Source organism: Punica granatum, chromosome 6 (genome assembly GCF_007655135.1).
Source record: "Punica granatum isolate Tunisia-2019 chromosome 6, ASM765513v2, whole genome shotgun sequence".
Lineage (NCBI taxonomy): Eukaryota > Viridiplantae > Streptophyta > Magnoliopsida > Myrtales > Lythraceae > Punica > Punica granatum.
The window spans coordinates 27272513-27295894 of record NC_045132.1 but is presented as its reverse complement, the minus strand read 5'-3'; the positions used below and the strand labels follow the sequence as shown (position 1 = coordinate 27295894).

The following is a 23382-nucleotide window of genomic DNA, read 5'->3' as shown; positions in this document are numbered from 1 at the left end:
TAAATGCTTTCAAGCTACAATAATGTTGAAGGGTACGAGATAAGTTGGCACCAATTAACAAACGACAGCTAAAGACTTAAACGAGCTAGCTAGACCACCATCTATATATATTAATTCGGCCTACATATACTCATGAAATTTTCCCATTCGTGCCATGAGAGGATCTTCCACGTTCGAGTATATCGGACTAACTCTCAACTCGTGGTCGACCATCACTTCTTTAATTAGGAGAGATACATATAATATATCATCTATAATGATAAAAAATAAACATATAAAAACATGAATTCATCAATTTCAAGTTGATAAATCGCAATGAGATGTATTTGTGTTAGATTGTCACCTTTTGTGTTAGATTTTCACTTTCGGCGTTTGATTTTTTATCAAAAAATTAAGTCTACCAGGTAACCATTTGTTATATATGATATTATTGTTTATATGTTTAGATATACACATTTTACATGATTGAATAAATTATCCACGCATTATTATTGTTTATTTGGTGACAAGAAGTGTAAAGTGATTAACAATGTGTGTTTATTAATGACAATTTTTTTTCAAAAGAAATTATAATTATAGGTCAAATAAAAACAAAAATTATAAACACCCGCACAATGCGCGGAGTATGAGCCCGAGGCTAGTTTATTTTATATATATATAGATATATTTTCCCTTTCAAAGGAGGATCCATGGACCTAAAATGAACGAACGAACAAACGAATAGAAAAGCTCTGTTTTGCTGGGCCGAGTTTGTGCTCACTGGCCGGGAATATTTTAGGCTCAAATATTGGGTTAGCTCAGTGAGCCTAAAATTGGGCCTCTTCTCGTCCTTAGCCTGGCCCAATCTCAACATTTTCATTTTACGCGCCTAACACAAGCGACTTACGTTCGCGTCTATTTCTCTCTTTATACACACACGCGCACACACACATATATATATTTTTGCCTTTGGAGCAATAATATTACTATTTTATTTCTTTTTTATGATAGCTAATGACTTGCAGTCGACATGTCAATCGAATGGCTTCTGTGATCTTTCAGACTAGTAATAGCATTTACTCGCTATAACTCGGACAATGTTATGATATGACTTTTTGTCAGTAAAAGATGGATTAAACTTTATCATTTCATAATAACTAATAACATTGAGTTTACTAATAAACAGAAAAATATAAATGGAGTCATTATGTCAACATAATGACTTATTGTGATCTTCCTGACTAGTGATGGGGATTGAATAGGCCCGGTAAAACCTAAAAAAAAAAAACGATGCGAGAATTCTTAATTTTTTTTTTCGCGAATTTCTCAATATAAAGGTATTAACATTAAATTTGGCCAAGAAAGAACAAACATTGAGTTGACATGTAAATGACTTATTGTGATCTTCCTGACTAGTAATAGGGATTGAATAGACTCGACAAAACATGGAAAATGTTATGATGGGATTCTTTGGTAGAAAGAAAGAGATGGATTTAAATAAATCGATAATAAATAAAAGAATAGTACCTCAGATCAGATGGTGGTGTCCAAATGGTCCATGATCTTCCTGACCCGAAATCGAGCTCTGTGACGAGTTACGTCGAGCAAATGGCGGCCACGGTTCCAAGCCAGGCGGAGACGGCCATCGCCGACACCGCCCTTCCTTACAAGCTTCTGCTTTCATGCCCGCTCGGGCTTTCTCCTTCCCAGGTTCCTCCCATGTCCCTTTGCTTTACATTTTTGTGCTCCGTGTTCACTTGGGCGTCCTCCAGATTGTTCATGTCCTTTGCATAATTCTGTGAAGGTTTCGGTGGATTTCGACGAATCCTACGATAGGATTCCCCATCCAGACACTGACTCGGAGAACTCAATTTCTGAGGTGAATTCGATCTGCTTTCGAAATGCATCCTGTTAGACTCTCCACTAGCTATGCTTTCTTCTAAATATTGCATGAACGAACTATAAATTGATGTGAAAAGTAAAGCATCTTTCATGGCCGCTATTTTCCCATTTCTGCAGATATGGGATGCGAGAATTCAGAAGAATGCATCTCTGTTTAATGGGAAGAAGTTCAGGGTATGTTTTATCTCCTTTCTGGCTGATCTTTTTATCTTGGCTGTATGTCTCTAGATTTTGCTGTTATTTGCACCGTATGATGTTAATATACGAGATGAGGAGTATAAAAGATTGGAGTCCCTTGCTTAACCAAAGAAGAGTGCTCTGATCACTGCCATATGATTATTTAGGTTCAAACGGCTTAAGCTTGTGGTAAGTGCAATATGAATCGTAGAGATAAGCTGTATTAAGAAAACCAGGCATTGATTTAATTAAATGAAGGGTGTTTTGTGCCAATTGTATGTGGACCTCGATGATTCTGCAAGTAAGATGGAAGAATTCACTCAATCAAGGAATTGGAGGCCATCATAACAGCTTTGCCGGCTTCCTTGTAGTCTCATCATCGAAGGATCTGGGGACTGGGGAGCATCAAAAGAGCGATAGTTGATTGCTATAGTCCCATTTTAACAGAGGCAATTCATTTGAGATTGTGTGGAACTTGAAATACTTTGACTTTGGGTTCATCCTATTTATAGAATGTACCCTGGTTTAATAGGAACTTGTTTGCCCTGAAGATTAAGTGGTAAATTCACAGTATGCAGGATGCAGTTTGCCCAATGAAAGAAATGGCTCCACTAATATCTCTCTTGTGGCCCTCCATCTTGGTTTGACAGATTATAGGTATATCTCTCTCTTTGGCTTTGTGTGCTTATTCTCATTAACACAACCTTTTTACATTATCGGCTACAGTTCTATCCCTTTACAGTTTTAAAAGAATTTTATGCCTCTGATTAGTCATTCCTCAGCCAACATCTATTTGGCATGTAAATTAATTTCATAGGTTCTCTTTTTTCATTTTCCTAGGTGCCTGAGATGATAATCAAGTACATCACTTCGCTCACATTGCTTCTCTTATAATTTAAAATTGTTTTAGTTTATGTATGCAAGATTAATGATGATGGACTCAAACTGAAGGGAAGTTATTGAAAACTGAGAAGTTGGCCTTAGAAAAATCTATGAAAAAGTCTATAGCTTTGTGTGAATTCCAAGGGGAATACCAAGAAATGCTTCTACAGAACAGATGTATAGGGCAAACTCAGCAAGCATAATTATGTTTAATCACCTAATTATCCTTTTTTCCTGTTCTGAGAAAAGAACTTACTGCCTGTCTAGGACGTTTGTGGGGACGAACTTAAATCCTTTGTGGGAAAGGTTCCTGGTTCCATCAGAAGGTGCATACTATGTTCAATTTTTGTTGCACTAAGGAATTTGTAAATTCTGTATATCTATGTTGTGACTGCTAATCTATTCTTTGCTTCCCCTACATGTCCATCCTTTCCAAATTCAAGAAGGAGAAGCTGTTTCGCTGACTAATCTATTACTACAATGTTAAGTGAAAAAAATGTAGTAGTTTCTATATAAGTTTCTTATAACATCAGTATGTTGCATGATATAGCCAATATTATTTTAGATTACTTCAACACTCATCTCAAAAAAAAAAAAAAACTTTTAATGCTTCCACCAATGTTCTTCTGCATATTATTTGAGCAACTTGGATTTAATTTCATGCAGATGACCCTGTTCGTTGTCAGCACACATCGAGCCCTTTGGGGAATGGTGCAGTTGTGGAGACATCAGACAAGAGAATAGTCATCCTGAGAAGAAGCAATAATGTTGGTGAATTTCCTGGGCACTTTGTATTTCCTGGAGGTCATCCAGAGGTACTACTCGAACGTGATCCCTTCCATGTTCTTTTTTGAGTTAAGTTGTAGAATATGTCTTTGCTGCTCCGACACTGTATTGGTCAGTGCTACTTAGAAATTTGTTTATTCTGTCGACATTTGTAACTTTACCGTTGTTCCAATATTGAGCAATTTCCTTCGATTTTGAGCCATAATTTAGTTTTATAGGTTTGTCAATGCTAATAAAGTCTTCACATGGTTCACAGCCTGAAGAAGCTGGAATAACATCACATCAGAATGGGAAGAGCTTGACAGAATCTGAACTCATTAATAGGAAAGTTTCCGAGGAAATGTTTGAGAGCATTATTCGTGAAGTAGTGGAAGAAATTGGAGTGCCTGCATCAGCTCTTGTGAGCACTTTATTGTTATAGTTGGATATCCTACTTTTTTCCTGAATCCCTAGTAATTGTCTACATTCACCCTGACAGTGGATCTCCTTATTTTTGTTTCATAATCATTCATGGTCATCTAACCCTGTTTCACTTGATATATGTGCATGATAAAAGCCTTGATGTTGGTTATTTTGGCGTTCCTGCAGAGCAACCCTCTCTTTATCGGTATATCACGGAGGGAGTTGAATGTTAGACCAGCTGCTTTTTTCTTCATGTCATGTTGTCTCTCAGCAGAAGAAATTCAGCAATGCTATTCTACTGCACAGGATGGCTTTGAGTCCACTCAACTTCATGCAGTGACACTGGTCAGTTCACGTTCTCGTATTATTTAGTTCCCAATGATGCTGACCGATTTTTTCAGACATGCTATAGACGTTTGGCTCATTAATAGCTCTTAAGAACATTTTCTGGATCTTCAGCGCTGATTGGCACGTAATATTTTGGTGATAATTCTTGTCCTGCCTGAAATATAATTTACTCGAACACTGCTGACTGTGATATCATTTTTTCTCTTTTTAAATTATGGTCCTACTATCAGATTGAACTAGAGAAGTTGGCCACCAAAATGCCCGGGTGCCATCTTGGGGGATTTGCACTGTACAAATTGATGTTAGAGGCTCGTAAGGAGACTTAACAAGCATTAACCGCCGAAGTCAACTCATTTCAAGCAGTGTATGAGGATCTCATGAAGAGCAGAGGTGAACGGCAGGTTGCTTCTAATTTTCGAGACGGTATATTATTCATATGAATTCTGCAATTAATCATTGAACTAGACTAATTAGATTACACAATTGGGTATTGGGCCTTTCCTTTGTAAAGAGTGTATTACTTCCACGCGCATTATCGATCAAATCCATATGAAGCAACAGTTATGGTCAGTTCATAAATTTTGAAGAAAGCTTATATGCACATGTCAGTGCATGGATCTCCTATATATTGGCTTTCCAACGGAAAGGCAGGTTGGTAAATTTTGCCGAATCCGACCAAGGAGTTGCAGTATGTATACACATGACGGGGTTAGGGAAATGACAATTATGTATTGGCCAACAGGGTGTGGGGTCTGCATTTGTAGTGCGCACTTGCGGCCGATAATCCTTGTCCAGCCACTGGCGGAAGGTACAAAGTTTGGTGGGGCTGAGCTTTGTTTGCTGGATTTTTTAGGCCCGTTTGCCCTTCATTTTTATTTGGTAAATTACGTTAAAGAGGAATATGTATTATTTGTAAAAAGGAGAATTCCCCTTTTAAACTCTGCTTTAGTTTGATATATACAAATCCCAACAACTTTAGAACACCCCCAACGACTGTCCACCATCGGCATGCCGAGGGTTTGGATTTCTTTTTCTATTTCTATTTTTCATGTTTTAAAAATTTTGGCCGATATTGATTTTTTTTTAATTTACTATACAAATTTTGTAATATTTTTGCTGTTGCTGGCAGCGCAACATAATCAAATCAACAAAAAAAATTACAAAGATGAAAACCATGAAACTAACATGGAAGTTTGTGTTTTTATATTAGAAAAATTAATTCATAATAAATAATAAATCTGAATCAAATATTCCTAATTTTATTCATAATTTACACTTTTTATTTTGTCGGGGTATAAAAAGACAATGGCCCAATACTTGAAAGTAACGGGATACAACGAAATGCCTAGCAATCTAAGATGTGAATGAACCATGAACCGATACCCCCTCTTTGACTCATCACGAGATGAGAAAATTAACGGGTCGGCCATTAACAATCAACACCAATCGTCTAAGCAACCTATCAAGTGCTTACTAGTAATTACGTATATGAAAATCCGTATACTTGGACTGCATTTTCACGTGATCTAATGTGTCAAATTAAGTACTTTGCTCGAATATGCTTGTACTTCCACATCAGGTAATTTCGTAATGCAAGGCAAAGGCTCGAATGTGCTTATACTTCCACATAGGGCAACTACGCGATGCAATGCAAAGGCTTCTACAAAGGAACGTTAATTTAGGTTAACTGCGATTTACGGCTTGTGTAACTTTTGGTGTGGCTTTGTACGCGTACTGATTGAGAAGGGCAGGGCAGGGGTTCTGGATCTGAGCAAAGCTTCTAGTAGATTACTTCCACACGAAGTCCTTACTTTCTTGAGCAGAATCTTTGTTAAGATCATGTCATTGGGCCTACGAATTGAGACCCTCTTGGATGGCAATTATTAATGCACACTTTTCATCGATTACTTGCTCTTTTCTCAAACCAGAATCTCCTGCTTTTCCGACCAACCCGAACCTCTTTTTGTCCGGTTGAAATGCGACTTGACCAGAACTTCAGCCGGAGCTGTAGCCTGGTCTCATGATCAGCTCAGCTCGGTCCGGGATCATCTCCGGGATTGAAGCAATGAGAGCTAGCTGGCTGGCGGTTCCGTTCTCTGTTACTTCGGTTGGTTTTTTTTCCGAGCCCCATGCTATGCTGAATGCTCTATTCATCCCTGTCACTTCATTCCTCCTCCACCTTTACAAGGATAAAAGGCAAAATACATTAAAATAAATAAAAGGGAGCCATCCCATCCCACCTTCGGTGCGATTAAGACATTGCCTCACATGTGCATTTCATGCCTTTTAAGCTCTTTCACTCATTATATTATCTTCATTTATGTTCCCTTCTCGTTGTTGGATTCTTCAATCATCGGCACTTCCAAATAAATAAATACAGAACACCTTCAGCTCAGAGAATTCCTGTTTTCCTTCTACTTTTCTTGTTTAGGCCGAGATTTGCCATTATCGGATGTGCTGTCGTTTGCTTATGAACTCCTCTAGAAGCTGCCCAAAGAGGTCTATGGCTGCCTCATTGAGTGCATCATTCATTCCTAAGGAGCCAAGAGCGGCTCCCCATTTCATACCCGGGTACTAAAAACATCACTCCTTTCTGTTCTGTCTTTCCAAATTTGCAATGTACCAGAGAAACCATACTTGAGCAATTCCCAGAGTTTATGGTAAGTCGGATATGTCGGTGCTGTGTGTTTCTCAAAGCTCCATCTAATGCTAATAGTATCACAATTAATGACAGTAGTAGCATGGTTTCAGAGGAATTGCCATTGGGTTTTAAACTCGGGTTCTCGAAGGGAAGGAGAAGGGGATTGATATTCTGGGCCAGAACCATCAGAGGTTAGAGATTTCTCTCGGACATGGATTCCCAGAAGAAGATTGCCAAAAAGGTGACAGGGAAACGGGACGATACGCGGCTTCATTCAGCTGCAAGAGCAGGGAATGTTGAGGCTACAAGAACGATAATTGCAGGCTGTGAAGGGAGCGCGGGGCTTAAGGAGTTGCTTAGCAAGCAGAACCAAGCGTGTGAGACGGCCCTCTATGTTGCGGCGGAGTACGGGCATGTTGGGCTGGTGAGGGAGATTATCAAGTACTATGATCTCGCAGATGCTGGGATTAAGGCAAGGAATGGGTTTGATGCGTTCCACATTGCTGCCAAACAAGGAGACCTGGGTATGTATTAAGGAACATTGAAATCAAGATATATGATCGGAGACTCTGGCTCCACTTGTCCCGTGAAAATCATTTTCAGTTCAACAAATAATTTTCGTTACAGATTTTTAATATATAGGTATGTGTTTTATTTCGTTGGGTCATCCTTGTTTGTTGTTTCGAGTCATTCTATGAGAAATCAGAATATATTGAAGCCGGTTTCTTTTATATGTACAATGGCAGATGTATTGAAAGCACTCCTCGAAGCACACCCGGAATTGGCCATGACCGTGGATGTATCGAACATGACTGCGCTGCACACAGCGGCAACTCAGGGGCACATCGTGGTTGTGAACTTACTACTGGAGGCAGGAACTGGGCTCGCTGCGATAGCTAAGAGCAACGGGAAAACAGCTCTGCATTCCGCTGCAAGGAACGGCCACTTGGAAGTTGTAAGGGCACTTCTCAGAGCAGAGCCTGGGATTGCTGCTCGGATCGATAAGAAGGGTCAGACAGCTCTTCACATGGCCGCAAAGGGCCAGAACAGCGAGGTGGTGCACGAGCTGATAATAGCGGATCGTTCCTCAATAAATATGGTGGACACGAAGGGGAACTCCGCGTTGCATATTGCATCCCGAAAGGGCAGAGCTGAGGTAAATTCTCAACATCCCAAGAGAACTTGAACATCAGTGAAAAGGAGATGCTGATTTATGCTCCTAACATCTATACAGATTGTGAAGATGCTACTGGGATACAGCGAAACAGATAGAAAAGCCGTCAACCGGACAGGCGAGACCTCCCTGGACACTGCTGAGAAAATGGGCAACCCCAGAGTCGCTGCTATTCTCCAAGAACACGGCGTCAAAAGCGCACGAACTCTCAGTCCCCAAGCTCCCACAACCACTGCACGGGAACTAAAACAGACTGTCAGTGATATCAAGCATGAAGTACACTACCAGCTCGAGCATACCCGCCTGACTCGGAAGCAATTCCACGGGATCGCCAAACAACTCAACAAGATGCATGCTGCGGGCCTCAACAATGCGATCAACTCTGCAACCGTCGCGGGGGTCCTGATAGCCACTGTGGCATTCGCGGCAATATTCACAGTCCCGGGCCAGTATGCAGATGACCCCAATAATGTCCCCAAGGGACTCTCTCTTGGGGAAGCAAATATCGCTCCAAATCCTGCGTTCATGATCTTCTTCATAGTCGACTCGATCGCCCTGTTCGTGTCCCTGGCAGTGGTGGTGGTGCAGACCTCGGTGGTTGTGATAGAGAGCAGGGCAAAGAAGCAGATGGTGGCGATCATCAACAAGTTGATGTGGCTTGCCTGTGTGCACATCTCCGTTGCATTCATCGCACTCTCTTTTGTGGTCGTGGGCCACGAGAGGTGGCTTGCTATCGGGGTCATGATCATTGGAACGACCATAATGGTTGCTACCTTAGGTACCTTGATTTATTGGGTGATACGGCATAGGATCGAGGCCTCTAACGTGAGGAATATCAGAAAAGCGTCCATGAGCAGCAGGTCGAAGTCGTGGTCTGCCTCTATGATGTCAGACTCAGGGATTTTGAACAGTGATTACAAAAAAATGTATGCTATATAAAGTCCATCCAGTACACCCTCAGCAAGTCTCTTCTAGACGTGTGATCGGATGAACATTCTCATTACCTCAAGCTGTCCATATCTTGATCAAGTTTTAGATACGAAATTTGTTCGCTTTATGAATCTTTGTTGGATCATGTTAGAGGATTGCCCTTACATTATAAGGAATCTAATTCTTACTAAGCAATGGTTTTGCATCGTCCTGGGGATTTCCATATGCCAAACGTTTTCCAAATTCAATAGTATAAAGTTCGACAGAGTTCGGCCTTAGATAAGTAATTGGAGAAGTTGGAGGACTAAATCAGACATCATCTCACAAATTTGAGGACCGATTACAAATTTACGACGATACTGACGGAGCACCAGAGCTGTTGTGGGCTTTTTAAGTTTGGTCCGAATAGCCGAAACATCGCACTTTTGGGCCCGATGGGCCGAATAGATTGTATCTCCTGGCATAATTCGATGGAGAGGGTCTGGACCGAACTCTGACAAGAAGCAGAAGTCAGGTTCTTAGCAGCAGAGAGATTGAAACCTCCGCTGAGGCTGGAGCTGACGATCGGAGAGGAGGTGGAGAGGGGGAGAGAGAGAGAAGAGAAGCAGCGATCAGGAGCTGACCATGGACGACGAGTTGCTGGAGCTGCAGAGGCAGTTCGAGTCCGCTCAGCAGGCGAAATCAAGCATCCGATTGTCGGAACGGAACGTCGTCGAATTGGTCCAGAAGCTGCACGAACTCCAGATCATCGATTTCGATCTCCTCCACACCGTCTCCGGCAAGGAATACATCACTCCTGTAAGCTGTCTCTCTGTCCCTCTCGCTTTGGATTGTGATCTGCGTTCATCGTCATTTTGTGAACGTAGGAAAAGGACTCTCGAACAGTTGGATAACTCTTAGAACGTTTGTAATGCATTTGCGAGTAGGCGCCTGATGTTGCATGGAAAACCCGATGATTATTGGCGCAGGTGATTAGAGTTTATATGATGTTGTTTGGTTGATGGCGATTGCATTTACACCGAGTATCACCACATCCTTGCTTTGGAACGCATTTTTGCGAGTGAAAAATGGAAAACTAGGTTATAGTCATTTTATGGCTTCCAATTCTAGATCGCAGTTCATCATATTGTTCTTTTGCACACTTCGCCCCTCCAGATAGAGGTTTAAGGCAGCAAAACATTGGCGACGTTTTCAGCTGTTAAATAGCACGTCTATGTGAATTTGATATTATCTTCTTCCTCATTTTAAGCTGTTTTGTCATTCTATTGGTTGGATTTGTTAGACCGGTTGTTTTCTAATTTGTTAATGATCTTATGGATCTGTAGGAGCAACTGAGGTATGAAATGGTGTCAGAGGTAGAGAAATTGGGCCGTGTTTCTCTAATTGATCTTGCCGATTCTACGGGAGTTGATTTATACCATGTTGAGAAGCAAGCTGAGTATGCAGTAGCCGATAATCCTGGCCTTATGTTGATTCAAGGGGAAATTATATCACAACATTACTGGGACTCTGTAGCAGAAGAGATAAATGAGAGGCTTCAAGAGTGTAGTCAGATATCTCTTGCTGAGCTAGCAACACAACTACATGTTGGTGTAGAGTTACTGACCTCAATATTAAAGCCTCGCCTTGGGACCATGGTAAATCAATTTGCTGACTTCTTGAGACTATACTATAAGAAAGAAACTTCTCATTAATTTCCTTTTATGCTTTAGGTGAAAGGTAGACTCGAAGGTGGGCAGTTATATACCCCTGCATATGTTGCACGAGTTAGTGCAATGGTTCGTGGTGCTGCTAGGGGAATTACAGTTCCAACCAATTTATCTGCTTTGTGGAGTTCTTTGCAGCATCTGCTGCAGGAAATGGATGGAGCGAGTGGAATTGCTGTTGAAGGTTCATTTTTCCAAGCACTGTTCAACGGGCAAGTGAAGGAAGGCCAGCTACTTGGATCTCTTCGAGCAGGAGTTTATTGGACACCAACTGTATGATAAATACCTGTATTTGTTGCTTAATTTAATTTAAGTATACTAACACAATCTCAGAGTAGTTGCTAAGATATTCTATGTGTCTTGTATTCGTCAAAGGCATTTTTAGTACCTAACTCACTGTCAACAAGTAGAAAATGGCAGTATCTCAATGTTGAAAGGGAAGAAAAAAATTAAATGGAGTTAGACAATTGAGGTTATATGTCTCATGCCCGTCAGGCTTTCTATTTGTCTGCTATGACAGCCTTTGTTTTCTTATTTACATCAAATTGGTGTTACAGGTTTTTGCCGGTGCTCAGAAGGAATGCATAGATTCGTTCTTTTCTCAGGTTAGTTTTTGCAATTATGCCACTTGTTAGGGGCAGTTCTCATGTGGGACCATGCTTGTTTCCATTTGGCATTATACATATATTATAATATGAAGCCAGAAACAGAGTTTCACAGTCTGTTATCGCTGAGGTTTTAACATCATCTTATGACAATGCAATCAATGAAGCTATTATCGGTCCTTGTAGATATTTTATGTTAGGTTACAGACATGTCTTCTTTATATCTATCTCAATGTGAAAGCATAATCAGATTTTCAGATTATTTAGAAGCACTCGGATTTATAAAAAAAAAAAAAAACCTTATTATGCAATTACTGTCAGCTTTAGGCATCTGCATAGATGTGACCTGTAGGTTGCTTTAATTTGTAATCTTGATGTGAAGCTTTTCTAAGGAAAAAAAGAATGTGTTAGGTTGCTGATGTATCTGTAATGTGTTTCAGAACTCCTTTATCAATTATGAAATGCTCAACAAACTAGGAATTTCGCAGCCTGTGCAGTTCTTGCAGGTATACATTTTCTATATTAGTTTTTATTCTAGTTACTGTATGTCTCATTTGATAAAAATTGCCTAAAGTTCCTATTCATGCATTATTTTAATCAAATTATGGTTGTGGACTCCAATTTAGTCCAGATATCCTGATGGTTTGGCTTTAGTAAATGCTTTCGCGCACCCTTCATTGACTGAGATGGTGAATGCTGCTGTTGAAGATGCAATTGAACGTGGTAGCTGGTAAGTGAAAAAAATATCTGGATTCTCATTTCATGTGCCAAAAGCTTGTGTCTAACTGGAAATAGTGTACTATTTATATCGACATAAACTTCATGTAATTACTCAATAATAATTGTTATTTTCTGTTTCTTGATTGATGATACACAATCGACTTATCACATATTGTCTCCTACTTATCACATCTCCCTCTCTGTTTCTTCTGATAAGCTTTCCATATTTTGTTTGGAAAATCTTTAGTAATCATTATGTGGCATCATTGTATGCTATGGAATCTCATGTAACAAGTTGATGAAGACATTTGAAGAGAAACCTATTCTTTAATATCTGTAGAGTCTGGGGTTACCTTTGTTGTTTATGTTAAAGATTAAGATTATATCAAGTATTGCTGCTTCCTCATTAGTTTGTACCGGCCTTGTAGGATTGATTCTCTCTCTGTATTACCTACATCATTTGGTTCTCAAGATGCATCAAAGATTTTATCACATTGTCAGTCTCTTCAGTCAGCGCTCAAGGTAACTGTTAATTTACGTGAGAAGAAAAAAATACCTTTGTAATTTATATTTGTTCTCATAGTTCTTTGCTTCCTGGCTTTTGCAGTCTCAGAAAGCTTTCATTTTTGGAGATTCCTATGTGTTCAGTCATACCTTTGTGAAGGTAAGTCCACTAAAGATAGCATTTCCTTTCATTAAATTTATTATTAGTTATTGAAATGGAAATTCCAGTAAATTGCATTTTGAGTGTCTGATCAATCATAAAATATAAAGCAGAAATTTGCAGTCAGTTAAGAGCATTTGCTTTATTTTAGAGATGTGACATAAAGCATGTGTTTGATAAAGTATATGTTAGCTATGAATGCCAACATTTGTGATTGAATCTTGAAGTCAAAATAATAATTTTAGAGATGTGACATAAAGCTTGTATTTGATAAAGGAAGTGTTAGCTATGAATGCTAGCACTTGTGATTGAATCTTGAAGTCAAAACAATATGATATCCCCAGATTTTATGTATGCCTGCCTGCTTTATTGTCTTGTCCCTTCCATTGAAATGTTTGTATTTTTGTCCATTATGATTCTCAATTTATTGATCTATTGGCTCTTCATTGCTTCTTATGGTAAGCTTTACCAGAATGAAAGTGAAAATAGTTCAATGCTGCTTTTCCCCTTACTGCCAGCGCCAGCTTCCTATTATGAAGATTCAGATCAATGTTCGCAATGTCATTTACTTTCTCTAGAACTGTTAGATTGATTTTAAGGATTATCTGCCAGTCACCGTTCGTTACTGTTACAGCCTTTGTTGCCTCTTGCTATTTAGTGAATCCATACCTGTCCATTAAGTTAAGTTAGAATGCTTTTCATTTTTATTCTGATAATGACATGATATCACGCCATTGCAGGATGTCTATGATCGTATCGAAAAAGAAATGGAATCATTTAATGTTTCAGGATCCACTGGTATGGGCCTTTCTGATGATATAAGCTCTCGCAATAATGATAGAGTGAGTCATGATTCCAGCACTTCCGTTGAGGCAAATGACAGTCCTAGTGAGAGTAGTGGTAAACATGCTATGGAGAAAGGATCAAGGAAGAAGAGGGGAAAGGCTTCTGGCAATACAAAAACTGTTATAGTTGAAGGTACTTCAGATAACCAGGATTACGTTCCAGCAAAATCTAAGAAGAACCAGAAGAAAAGCAAGGACACATCTTCCTTGCATGTCTCAGAAGTAAAATCAGGTGCAAGAAAAGATCCCAGATCACAGGAGGAAAGTCTTAATGTCCCTTCTGAAGAATGGGTAGTTCAACAGATTATGACTCTGTTCCCTGATTGGGAAGAGCAAGGTTTGTAAATGTTTGTGATACAGGTCGATTAAAATATGTTTACTTTTAAGTAGAGTTGACTTTATTTGGTTCTGATAGATTAGGTCATATCTTTTGCAGGAATCGATGATCCGCATACCATACTTAGACCTTTAGCTAACCATCTGAGACCCATGCTGATAAATTCTTTAAAGGAGAAAAGGAAGGCATTACTTACCGAAAATGCTGACAAAATGAAACGAATTCTTGATGATTTGCAAAGGAAAGTGGATGAGGTAGATCTTTTACTCTTTGCTTCTTATTTGCGTCTGGCACTGTAGGTGTCGCTACTATAGGTGCTTTGCAGCATGAAGGTTTTTATAGTGCAGCACCGCATGCTAATATGATGTTCCTTTATCTTTTGTCTTTAATCGTTTGGCCGCAGGCTTTCTTAAACCTGCAATTATATGAAAAGGCATTAGAGTTGTTTGACGACGACCAGTCAACTTCAGTATGTCATCCATAGACAAATCATCTAACTGAAATTTGTTATTGCTGATAAATATATTATTGAAGGCTACCCATGATATGCAGGTGGTTTTGCACCGCCATTTATTGAGAACATCAGCTGCTTATATTGCAGATACACTCTTTATTAATTTGGTAGGACTCTTTCTCTGTCTATGTTTCACCATTACCGTGGAATTAATGGGATATTTAGTGGGAGGATGATCAAACAACACTAATTGATCCTTCACAGGACATATACAACAAAGTGAAGAGCGGACTTGAAGTTGAAAATTCTCAGAATTCAGAACTAGTTTCACTCAGTCCTGGAGAAAGAATTGATCTTGTATGGGAAAGCAATCTCTGCCACGCGTTATTTTGATTTTTTAAAGTCATTAGATGATCAACAAGTCTAGTTATAATTTGCATGGATTAATTACACAGGCAAAGACTTTCAGAGGATCTATGTCAAAGAAAGCTCTTGCAGTTGCTGAAGTTTTGGAGGGAAAAGTATGTGGTTACTGCTGTTATTCATGAACTTTTGCATTTTTTGGATTATTAAAATTCGTTTCTTGTCTAGGCTTCATTTCAACATTAATTGACTTGAAATTGTTATTTGACAGCGGATTGAAACATTTATGGTTGCCCTCAGAGATTTTGCAGAAGAAAGGTTAGTGATGAGCTTTTTTTTTTTTTTTTACTTTAGTTGTAGATCATTGGATTTTTGGCCTGGGAATGAACATTCATTTTGGGATGAATTGAACAGTGGAATAGTCCTGAAGAAGCTAGACAAGAAATTGGAAAGAACACTCCTACATTCTTATCGCAAGGTATGTCAGTCTATCACAAAATGTGGTTTATGCAAGTTCATGGCAGCTTGCTTACTTTCGGCTTGTCACGCTTCATTGATGATACTTGCATGACTTCAGAAGGTTTGATTTGTTATCTCAGCTCAACTAGTTAATTTGTGTTTTCCCCTATTCTTTCTCCTCTCCACCAGCCCCGCTGTTGATGAAATGTGGGTCTATGTAAGTCCATGGCAGCAAGCTTACTGTCGGCATCTTGATTTTCATTGGTGACACCTTTTATGAAGTTGATAGATTGAGTTTTTATTATATCATCTTCAAGGGGTTTCATTCTAGCAAAAATTATATTTCGTATGCAACTGCCATTTTTCATGCTTTTAGTTTTAACTGATGACATTGCTGCAGGATTTGATGTCCCAAGTATCTGCTGAGACTGATCCGGTGTCTCTTCTGCCAAAAGTGGTTTCCCTACTTTATATTCAAGTGAGTATCTCGGAATCACTTATTTCCGAATTCTCTTCACTTGATTGATTTTTATTGAGGTTTGAACAACGATTTTCTTGCAGTTTCATAATAAAGCTCTTCAAGCTCCTGGGAGAGCTATTTCTGTTGCTGTTTTGAGATTGAAGGTGAGATGGATGTAATGTCAGGTTGCCTTTTCACATTTCTGTGATGGCTGATCTCCCAACCTTTTGTTGTGTACACTGGATTTCAGGATAAACTAGATGAGTCAGCATACAAGATCTTGACGGATTACCAAGCAGCAACAGTAACCCTTCTTGCACTTGTCTCAGCTGCAACTGGCGATGTGAGTATCGGGTCATCTCTCAGATTTTTTATAGTTATAGTGTGCAGTTTCTCACCATATCTAAATTTATTAGGCTGTAGAAGCGATTGAAATTGCGTCTTTTTTGCCCTGCTTATCTCGGTTTTACATTCCTCTCCCCTCTCTCTCTTGCACTTATCAGGAACAAGACTGCTCATCCGATAGAATTACGACCAAGAGGGAGTTTCTGGAGGGCTTAATGCCACAGCTGAAAGGCATAGTTTTAACCCCCTCTCAACCTTGAGATAAGCATATCAGGCGCCAAGGAATGCCCTGAGAGAACTGGAGCTTCTGCACTGGTCGGGAGGAAAAATTGTGTATTTTCAGTTGATTAATCAGTAGAATTAAGTGATGTATTAACTTATTGGTTATAATGTTTGTTAGGCGTAGAGCCATAGGGGAGGAATTGACCCTGAAATTTTTTTGCCTTTCGCCCCCTATTATTATTGCAAGATTAGAAGTAGCTCGTGCCAGTACAGAGGCCAGGTCAATTATGTTTTTAACCGAGGCTGGTTTGAGAGGACACAATGGCCTTGACTGGCGTCCTCCCCAGATAGGGAGTAATGGAAGGTTTAATCATGGCAATTGCCGTGGGCAGACCACTCGACTTACTTAAGCATGACAATATTCCGGGCCCACTTAGCGGCAAGTATGCCTGCTAAAGAGCCCCTGAAGTTCGACCGAAACAAAAAAAAGTGCACTTGGGTGAGGCTCATTCGAGCCTGAACAGTATCCTGCTATCTTGCGCGGATAGGCCCATTTGCAGCACTCATTTTCGTCTCGAGCAGGCCCAATGAACATGCTAACTTGCGCCTGTAGGCCCCCTGGATCTGCCAACATGCTAGCCTGCACCTTAAACCTACTAGTGACCCGCTGGGCCTGCTAAGGATACCTGCGTAAGCTTGATCCGCCAGGGGCAATTGACCTCATTGTGTCATATGCAGGCCCCGCACCACCTAACCCCGCTGAACAAACTGCAGAGCCCTGTAGTCTGAGTGGGAGCTGGTAAGATCAACTGGCCCCCAGCCGAGGCTCACTACAATCAGTGGCATGGGTCAGGCTAGCAAAGATCAGACAGACCCAATGCAATATAACTTTCCCCCAGTTGGACCCAGCGTCAAGCCATGGCAACCTCTGCTTCAAACCTTTTTTGGGAGGATGTTTGCGAGTCTACTAGAACATTTAACAGAACTAACTGCTCATTCGAATATTAAATTTGCACAGCTGACCAACTAAGGCCGAACTAAATACCATCATCTCTTGCAAATTAATAAGGCTTTACAAAAGTATAACTCAAGACCGCTGTTAATGTTGAGGTAAGGCTGGTCTCTTCTCCAACTTGTCATACTGGAGAACAAAATTATCCTGCACCGCAAATCCAATGTTTCCATTAGAGATACAAGAGGAAGCGCCAACAAATAAAAAAACCTGCTCTAGGCTTATAGTGGGTTCAACCTTGCGTATTATCTCGAATGTGTTTGGATCCAAACAATGATATGACGCTCTCTCATAAGTATTAGTCTTCACAAGGGGCTCTATGTTGGGTACTCTCGTCAACCATAACCTGAGATCCTTGTGATAAAGCCAGCCTCTGTTGTGACTGCACCCAACAAGACACAGTTAAGCATAATAGAGCACAGACTAGCAGGATGTCATACTCTAATTAACACAACTTCACTCTAGTAAAAGGATCGTACAGTTCATTTGCAGCATACAACTGGGCTTCATCTTTTGGCATGCTGTAGAATATGTAGAACAATGTCTCCACCGTGAACTTCGAGAAGTAACCTTGCTGCAACATCAATAATCACATTATACCTAAAGGAAAAGGAAGATGGATGAATGATAGCATTGAGGGAAAATCGAGTAAAGCAGCAGCTCACATGCAGAGTGGGCGGTTGCTTGGCATAGTAACATTGGGGAACGCTAAACTCAGGGTCACCCTTGGAAGGCTCATCTGACCATGGAGAACCAAAGGTTTTGTGCAGATCTTCCGCAGAATTCAAGCTAAGCCCGAGAGTGGTCAGGTCGATTCCCAGTGCAAGTGATGCCAAATCAGGATCGCTCAACCTTACTATGCTCAATAAGCCTAGCAATCCGAATGGGTCAGGAGCAGATTGTGTTGCCTGAATTGGTTTTATGCCCTGTTCCCTAAATGGTTGATTGACAGCTGACAACTGTTGCAAGCGGAACTGAGATTGATTCTGATTTTGGTACTGCTGAATGAGTTGGTCATATGAACCCATGCCATTGACCGTACTAGGAGAATGTAGCGGCCTAAACCCAACTCCAAGAGGTCCACTCGTCTGGGAAAAATGAAATAACAGAAATACCAATTGCGTAGAGTAAGAACACATTCTATAAGGAAAACATCATTTCATTCTCGTAACCGCGCTAAAGCTTGAATTTCAGATTACTTTTTTGCTGTATTCAGCTGTATATGTTCATTAGTTAGATTTCTTTGTTTCCATCAACAATGTGTTTCTTCTATATTGATGATTTTAATTTGATTAATAATTATCAGGATCGAATTTACTGACCTGTGAGTGATAGGTTGAATTGGAGGATGGAAACACATCTGTACCATGGAGATGTAGAAAATCTTGATTGTTCCCCGGCGAAAAGGAGACACTGCTACTACTGACAGAAGGTGCATGCTGTTGCTGCTGAGGACGATGAGATGAGTAAGCTCCTCCCAAGTTAAATCCAGCCGATCTCCCCATCTGCTCGTCAAAGGAATCAGATACTGAAATTCTGTTCCAAGGGAAAAAAAAAATTGTATGACAAAGAAAAAATAAAACTGACAGAGAAGTGTTGGGGCTGCATCATTGACACCGAATTTTCATGAAGTTGCTCTTTCTGGTGCATGTCCATGGAATAATCAGCATTACCACCTGGAGAAAGAAACAGCATCAATGCTACAGGATAATCTCATAAACTTCATGATGGCTTGACAGCCAACACAGGACAGATGATGAAAGCATGCGAACACTCAACCAGAATAGAAATGGACATCCAACATCAATATTGGACAGTTCAGCAGTTCACTCCTATTCGAAAATTGAGGCTGCTAAGATGATAAACCAGTAACCGAGTACCCCTAACGAGCAACAAAAGCTTCCAGGGGAAAGCAATTAAAGCAAGGCAAAAACAATTGAAACTTAGACGTCACAACTTAAACAACAATTAATAGCAAAAGAATGATCATAGCAAAGCTTCCACCAATAAAATATAATCTGCGAGGACAAAAATCATACCCTTAAATCCAGGTAAAGCGGGAAAATCTTCATTCTGAATGCTGAATTCTTGGTTCTGCTGAACAATAGGGCTGAGGTTTTGTTTACGCAGTGAACCTAAATTATCAAACCCAAATCAAAATCAAACTTAATCAAGACAACATAACATAAAAAGAGGCCAAGAATCAGGGTCCTCTTTACCTAGCTGGCCTTGAGGCCCCCCTGCAGAGCTAGGTCGACTGGTGAGCTGAGGAAAATCCAAATTGATATCAAATGGGGAACTGTCATTTGAGTTCACCTCATTCAGCATTCCCATAGAGCTCAGATTATTAACTCCCTGCACATGACTCTGTGAAAGTGGTCCTCCAGCAGAACCATATGAGTTCCCTAACATTGACATTACTTGTGGAGATCCTGTAAATTCCGGGGAAAAGAATAAATGGAAACAGAAATTAAGTTCCGAGAAACGATGAAAAGACCATTCCAACTTGTAACTTTATGCAGTCCATCAAATTGACAAAAATTTTATAGATATAAATGGGGATGCAGCAATATATTGACAGATGAACCAGTGGCAAAAGCACATGTATTGATTACAGATAAGTGCTTTGCCTTAATGAAACTTCCAAATATATGATAGCCAGACAATTTTACAGGATAAAACAATTGAAGCATTGAAAAGTTGCAAACCATGTCACTCCCCAAAGAAAAAGCAAAAGCCCAAAGTAAATACATCCAACTACCATCATATAACGGTAAAATTCTCAAACTACGCTTATTAGGAAGAAGATACCCCAAAAATTTCACTTTAATCTCTTACAGAGTAGTCCTACCTCAGAAAAGCATTACTTAGAACATGAAATTTGTCAGATCCCATTTATGCCACTTAACTCAAATACTGGGGGAAGAAAAACAACATTATATGCTTAGTACCTTGTGGAAGCACACCGCCCATCAATCTATTTTGCCCTTGGACTCCTAAACTTCCAGATCCAGTATTAGAACTTAAATTTAACCGAGATGAAAGACCGGGAACAGATAATCCTCCACCAGAGCTTATGTTTCGTCCAATGTTTCCTCCACCAACCATGTTTCCCATGGAGCTTGTAATTCGAGGACCTGCATTACCCAAAATTGGGGATGCACCCAATCCTGGAACAGTATTACGATTACCAATTGTTGCAGAGGTTGGGAGAATACCAGGAATGGAACCACCAACTCCATTTGCATTACTAGTAAATCCAGGGTTTCCTACAACACTAATACCTCCTCTATTTGAGACTCCTGAATGACCAAGGGAGCTGCCATGAGATAACTGCATATTACAACAAGATTGAGTGAGCACGTACGCCACATGCACATAAGAGCCACGAGGGAAAAATTTATTGAGTAGCAAATCAAGCCAAGTTGCATGTTATCTGCATGACAAAGTACCTGAGAGAGTGCAACAGGAAGATTATTTGTCCCAAACCGTCCACTGGAAAGGCTTCCAGCTGGTTGCTGTACCCCTCCAGTTGGCATGTTATTCATTGTTGAGTTTCTTGATGCAAGTGTACCCGCCATGTTTGGAACATTAAAGCTCCCATGAATATTATGTAACCCTTGGAGACTTCCTGAAAAGGATCCCTCTGAAAATTATTCAAAATATCTTACACCGGTAAAATTGAAACTCCAGCAATATGACTCACCACTGTGATGGAAAACTGGAGATGCTGAACCAGATTGACCAGAGAAAGATGTTGCAAAAGACCGTCCACTACTATCTGGAAGATTCGAGGCTGAACCGTTTAGGGAAGACTGCAATAGAAAGGACAATATATTTCACAAAACTAATCTGGAATAAATGTAAATTATATTCAAAATAATATAATATATATATATATATATTTTTAAAGTATGACTAGAAACTCGCAAGTATTAAATAGAAGCATATGGGATTACAGATACGATCATGGGCAGTTACATGGGGCTTACATACACAATCTCAAGATTGCTGAGATTGCAACTTTGAGATGCTGCAAATTAAGCTCAAGGAGAAGTTCTAGAATATGATAATACAATCATGCGTGGCAATACTTCAGGATGAACATCATAAGTTCATCGCAGTATGAGCAAATCAATAACGCAAGGATGCTTTGTATATGTGCCACATAAAAGGAACTAGGAAAAATCAACACACTGAATGGAAGGGCTGTACATTTATCAAACCCGACATTGTACAAGTGTCAAAAGTTCCAGTGAAAAATCATCCCTCGCTAGACACCAGCGGCTTGTTGTCTTGAGAGTCAATAGATTGAAGAAGCCGACTTAAAAAGTTTCTTCTTGTTTATTCAATCCTACAGCCTGAAATTAAAAAGAAGATGCTAAAGATTAAATAGACTAACCAGGAAATCAACACGGACAGAAGAAAGAATGAAAGAGTGCGGAACATAGCGCAATATGGAATAGCAGATACATTCAGCAACACAATAATGATCTCCGACTCAACCTTAAGGCGGTATCTGTCCTTCTAATAGAATGAATCGAAAAGGATAATCTGAGCAAATAAAGGTAAACATCCAAGCACGGAAACACTTTGAGCTCTACAAGTACTATTACACCATCACCCACTGAGTTCATTAGCAGGATTTTCCTTCCATCTGCAGGAGTAGACAATCTATAGAGACCAAACGCAAGGAAATGCCGACAGCTTCCTTAAAATAGTAGAACACTACAGGTAAGCCTCATACACCACTCGTGAGGCTGAAGTAGCAAACTCAAAACCCGTCTGACTGTAATACTCGACAAAAATTTCGGAATTCAACCAGTCGAATCCAGTGTCCACCAAATAACCGAACCAGCTCATTTCAAATGCTATATCTTCCATCTCTACGTGAAACAATATACACCGATTGTTCTCGTACGGTTACTCGCTCACTGGAGCTGCTCGAGGTTCAAAACCCTACGCCGCCGATACGAAATCTATTCACTCGCGATTGCGACAGATACAAGCATCTCTTTCGAGCCGATTAACCCTAGACTGAAGCAGGCCGCACAGAATCAGTGGATGAGAGCTCAATTCGGAGATCGAAGTCTAGTTCGAGTACCTGAGGAACAGATCGAGAGGGAGAGCAATCGAGCTCGGAAGTCGGATAGTTTTGCCCTAAAATCGCGATGGCGATTGTGTTTCAGAGAGAGAGAGAGAGAGAGAGCTCGGGAAGGGCACAGCAAAAATGGGGGAACGATTTATTTATATTTAAATAACCGACGAGTCGATACGTCGCCAGTTTCAAATGGATATGATGGGATGGGAGTGATACCTATATAGACCTGGCGCGCCAAGGCCCCAATGCATCAGTCCCCGCCTCTCATGGTGGCGGGACCCACGAGACGCGGAGGAAGATCGTGTCCTCTGTGCGCCCCGCCTCACTGTGATCTGGAGGGTCCTCCGTCTCGGACCAATTGACGGCCGTCATAGAATTCTTTTATTATCGTTTCGGTTGGGAATCTCTTTTTTTCTTTTTGTTGGAAAATATATTTATTCACAATAAATAAATAAATTGGTATTGGACATTTCTTCTGGGTAAATCGCACTGCCAGCGTAATGAAAATGTAAATTATGTGTTAGATTAATAGACTGTGATGAAACTGAAGGTGATTCATACTCAGTTGGAACGGACTACGTGGATTGGACATGCCGATGAGAACGAATTCTCACAAAAAGCATTGCCGATATAATAATGGACATAATACAAAATTCTCTTAGATGTTAACTTATTTGTAAATATATATACATATATATATATGATATTTGATATGGAATTGATTTTGGATTGGATCCTTACCATTTATTTGTTTCTGAAATGTATAAATCGTTATTGGGCCATGAGTCATGACAACTGAAGTAACAAATAACTATTATTATTTCAATAGACAGCATCATTTCCAAATGATGTTATGTTATGTTATGTC

At 40.0% G+C, this 23382-nt stretch overlaps 4 protein-coding genes and 1 non-coding gene across 17 annotated transcripts; 4 read left to right on the top strand and 1 right to left on the bottom strand.

Annotated features, from left to right (window-relative positions):
- Positions 1-1400: 1400 nt before the first annotated feature.
- Positions 1401-5459, top strand: LOC116211994 (nudix hydrolase 9). Of its 4 annotated transcripts, none has more exons than XM_031546561.1 (10): positions 1401-1689; positions 1784-1858; positions 1999-2055; positions 2630-2715; positions 3190-3266; positions 3384-3422; positions 3607-3755; positions 3983-4126; positions 4315-4473; positions 4707-5459. In XM_031546561.1, the coding sequence occupies exons 1-10, from the start codon at positions 1531-1533 to the stop codon at positions 4800-4802; spliced, it is 1041 nt and encodes a 346-aa protein (XP_031402421.1). In that variant the 5' UTR covers positions 1401-1530; the 3' UTR covers positions 4803-5459. The 4 variants fall into 4 exon arrangements, with proteins under 4 accessions (XP_031402421.1, XP_031402422.1, XP_031402423.1 ...); XM_031546562.1 differs by having other exon boundaries at positions 1403-1689; positions 3208-3266; positions 4707-5395; XM_031546563.1 differs by lacking the exon at positions 3384-3422 and having other exon boundaries at positions 1405-1689; positions 4707-5395.
- A 1351-nt stretch (positions 5460-6810) lies between these two features.
- LOC116211891 (ankyrin repeat-containing protein At5g02620-like) lies at positions 6811-9499 on the top strand. Of its 4 annotated transcripts, none has more exons than XM_031546429.1 (4): positions 6811-7047; positions 7228-7641; positions 7864-8273; positions 8352-9499. In XM_031546429.1, exons 2-4 carry the CDS (start codon positions 7329-7331, stop codon positions 9228-9230), a joined length of 1602 nt encoding a protein of 533 aa, XP_031402289.1. In that variant the 5' UTR covers positions 6811-7047; positions 7228-7328; the 3' UTR covers positions 9231-9499. The 4 variants fall into 4 exon arrangements, with proteins under 4 accessions (XP_031402289.1, XP_031402292.1, XP_031402291.1 ...); XM_031546432.1 differs by having other exon boundaries at positions 7214-7641; XM_031546431.1 differs by having other exon boundaries at positions 7211-7641.
- A 209-nt stretch (positions 9500-9708) lies between these two features.
- LOC116211888 (E3 UFM1-protein ligase 1 homolog) lies at positions 9709-16668 on the top strand. Of its 4 annotated transcripts, none has more exons than XM_031546421.1 (20): positions 9711-10019; positions 10547-10858; positions 10934-11200; positions 11485-11532; positions 11973-12038; positions 12159-12262; positions 12681-12774; positions 12860-12916; positions 13657-14098; positions 14198-14352; positions 14502-14567; positions 14651-14719; positions 14817-14909; positions 15008-15073; positions 15187-15233; positions 15330-15393; positions 15775-15852; positions 15936-15998; positions 16085-16177; positions 16338-16668. In XM_031546421.1, exons 1-20 carry the CDS (start codon positions 9846-9848, stop codon positions 16437-16439), a joined length of 2460 nt encoding a protein of 819 aa, XP_031402281.1. In that variant the 5' UTR covers positions 9711-9845; the 3' UTR covers positions 16440-16668. The 4 variants fall into 4 exon arrangements, with proteins under 4 accessions (XP_031402284.1, XP_031402282.1, XP_031402281.1 ...); XM_031546423.1 differs by lacking the exon at positions 9711-10019 and adding an exon at positions 10056-10189; XM_031546422.1 differs by lacking the exon at positions 14502-14567 and having other exon boundaries at positions 9710-10019.
- A 611-nt stretch (positions 16669-17279) lies between these two features.
- LOC116211889 (probable NOT transcription complex subunit VIP2) lies at positions 17280-22672 on the bottom strand. 4 transcript variants are annotated; one of them, XM_031546426.1, is made up of 14 exons: positions 22518-22672; positions 21629-21774; positions 21120-21228; positions 20866-21044; positions 20698-20746; positions 20365-20583; positions 19633-19845; positions 19453-19548; positions 19001-19089; positions 18736-18918; positions 18079-18501; positions 17893-17987; positions 17651-17795; positions 17280-17560 (listed from the first exon to the last, which is right to left on the bottom strand). In XM_031546426.1, the coding sequence occupies exons 2-14, from the start codon at positions 21644-21646 to the stop codon at positions 17501-17503; spliced, it is 1878 nt and encodes a 625-aa protein (XP_031402286.1). In that variant the 5' UTR covers positions 21647-21774; positions 22518-22672; the 3' UTR covers positions 17280-17500. The 4 variants fall into 4 exon arrangements, with proteins under 4 accessions (XP_031402286.1, XP_031402285.1, XP_031402288.1 ...); XM_031546425.1 differs by having other exon boundaries at positions 20365-20746; XM_031546428.1 differs by lacking the exon at positions 21629-21774 and having other exon boundaries at positions 22518-22655.
- On the top strand, positions 21120-21200 carry LOC116212567. Its single transcript, XR_004157879.1, has one exon. It is a non-coding gene; the product is annotated as a small nucleolar RNA snoR35 (small nucleolar RNA).
- Positions 22673-23382: the final 710 nt, after the last annotated feature.

Excerpts from the sequence above, each read along its gene's own strand:
- LOC116211994 (XM_031546561.1), top strand. The coding sequence starts at position 1,531 with ATGGTCCATGATCTTCCTGACCCGAAATCGAGCTCTGTGACGAGTTAC. Across the intron at positions 1,859-1,998 it reads CGGAGAACTCAATTTCTGAG|ATATGGGATGCGAGAATTCA; the intron begins GTGAATTCGATC and ends CCATTTCTGCAG. Across the intron at positions 4,127-4,314 it reads GAGTGCCTGCATCAGCTCTT|AGCAACCCTCTCTTTATCGG; the intron begins GTGAGCACTTTA and ends GCGTTCCTGCAG.
- LOC116211891 (XM_031546429.1), top strand. The coding sequence starts at position 7,329 with ATGGATTCCCAGAAGAAGATTGCCAAAAAGGTGACAGGGAAACGGGAC. Across the intron at positions 7,642-7,863 it reads TGCCAAACAAGGAGACCTGG|ATGTATTGAAAGCACTCCTC; the intron begins GTATGTATTAAG and ends GTACAATGGCAG. Across the intron at positions 8,274-8,351 it reads CCCGAAAGGGCAGAGCTGAG|ATTGTGAAGATGCTACTGGG; the intron begins GTAAATTCTCAA and ends ACATCTATACAG.
- LOC116211888 (XM_031546421.1), top strand. The coding sequence starts at position 9,846 with ATGGACGACGAGTTGCTGGAGCTGCAGAGGCAGTTCGAGTCCGCTCAG. Across the intron at positions 10,020-10,546 it reads GCAAGGAATACATCACTCCT|GAGCAACTGAGGTATGAAAT; the intron begins GTAAGCTGTCTC and ends ATGGATCTGTAG. Across the intron at positions 14,353-14,501 it reads TGCAAAGGAAAGTGGATGAG|GCTTTCTTAAACCTGCAATT; the intron begins GTAGATCTTTTA and ends GTTTGGCCGCAG.
- LOC116211889 (XM_031546425.1), bottom strand. Across the intron at positions 18,919-19,000 it reads TGCAGCCCCAACACTTCTCT|ATGGGGAGATCGGCTGGATT; the intron begins GTCAGTTTTATT and ends TTTGACGAGCAG. Across the intron at positions 18,502-18,735 it reads ATTCAACCTATCACTCACAG|ACGAGTGGACCTCTTGGAGT; the intron begins GTCAGTAAATTC and ends CATTTTTCCCAG.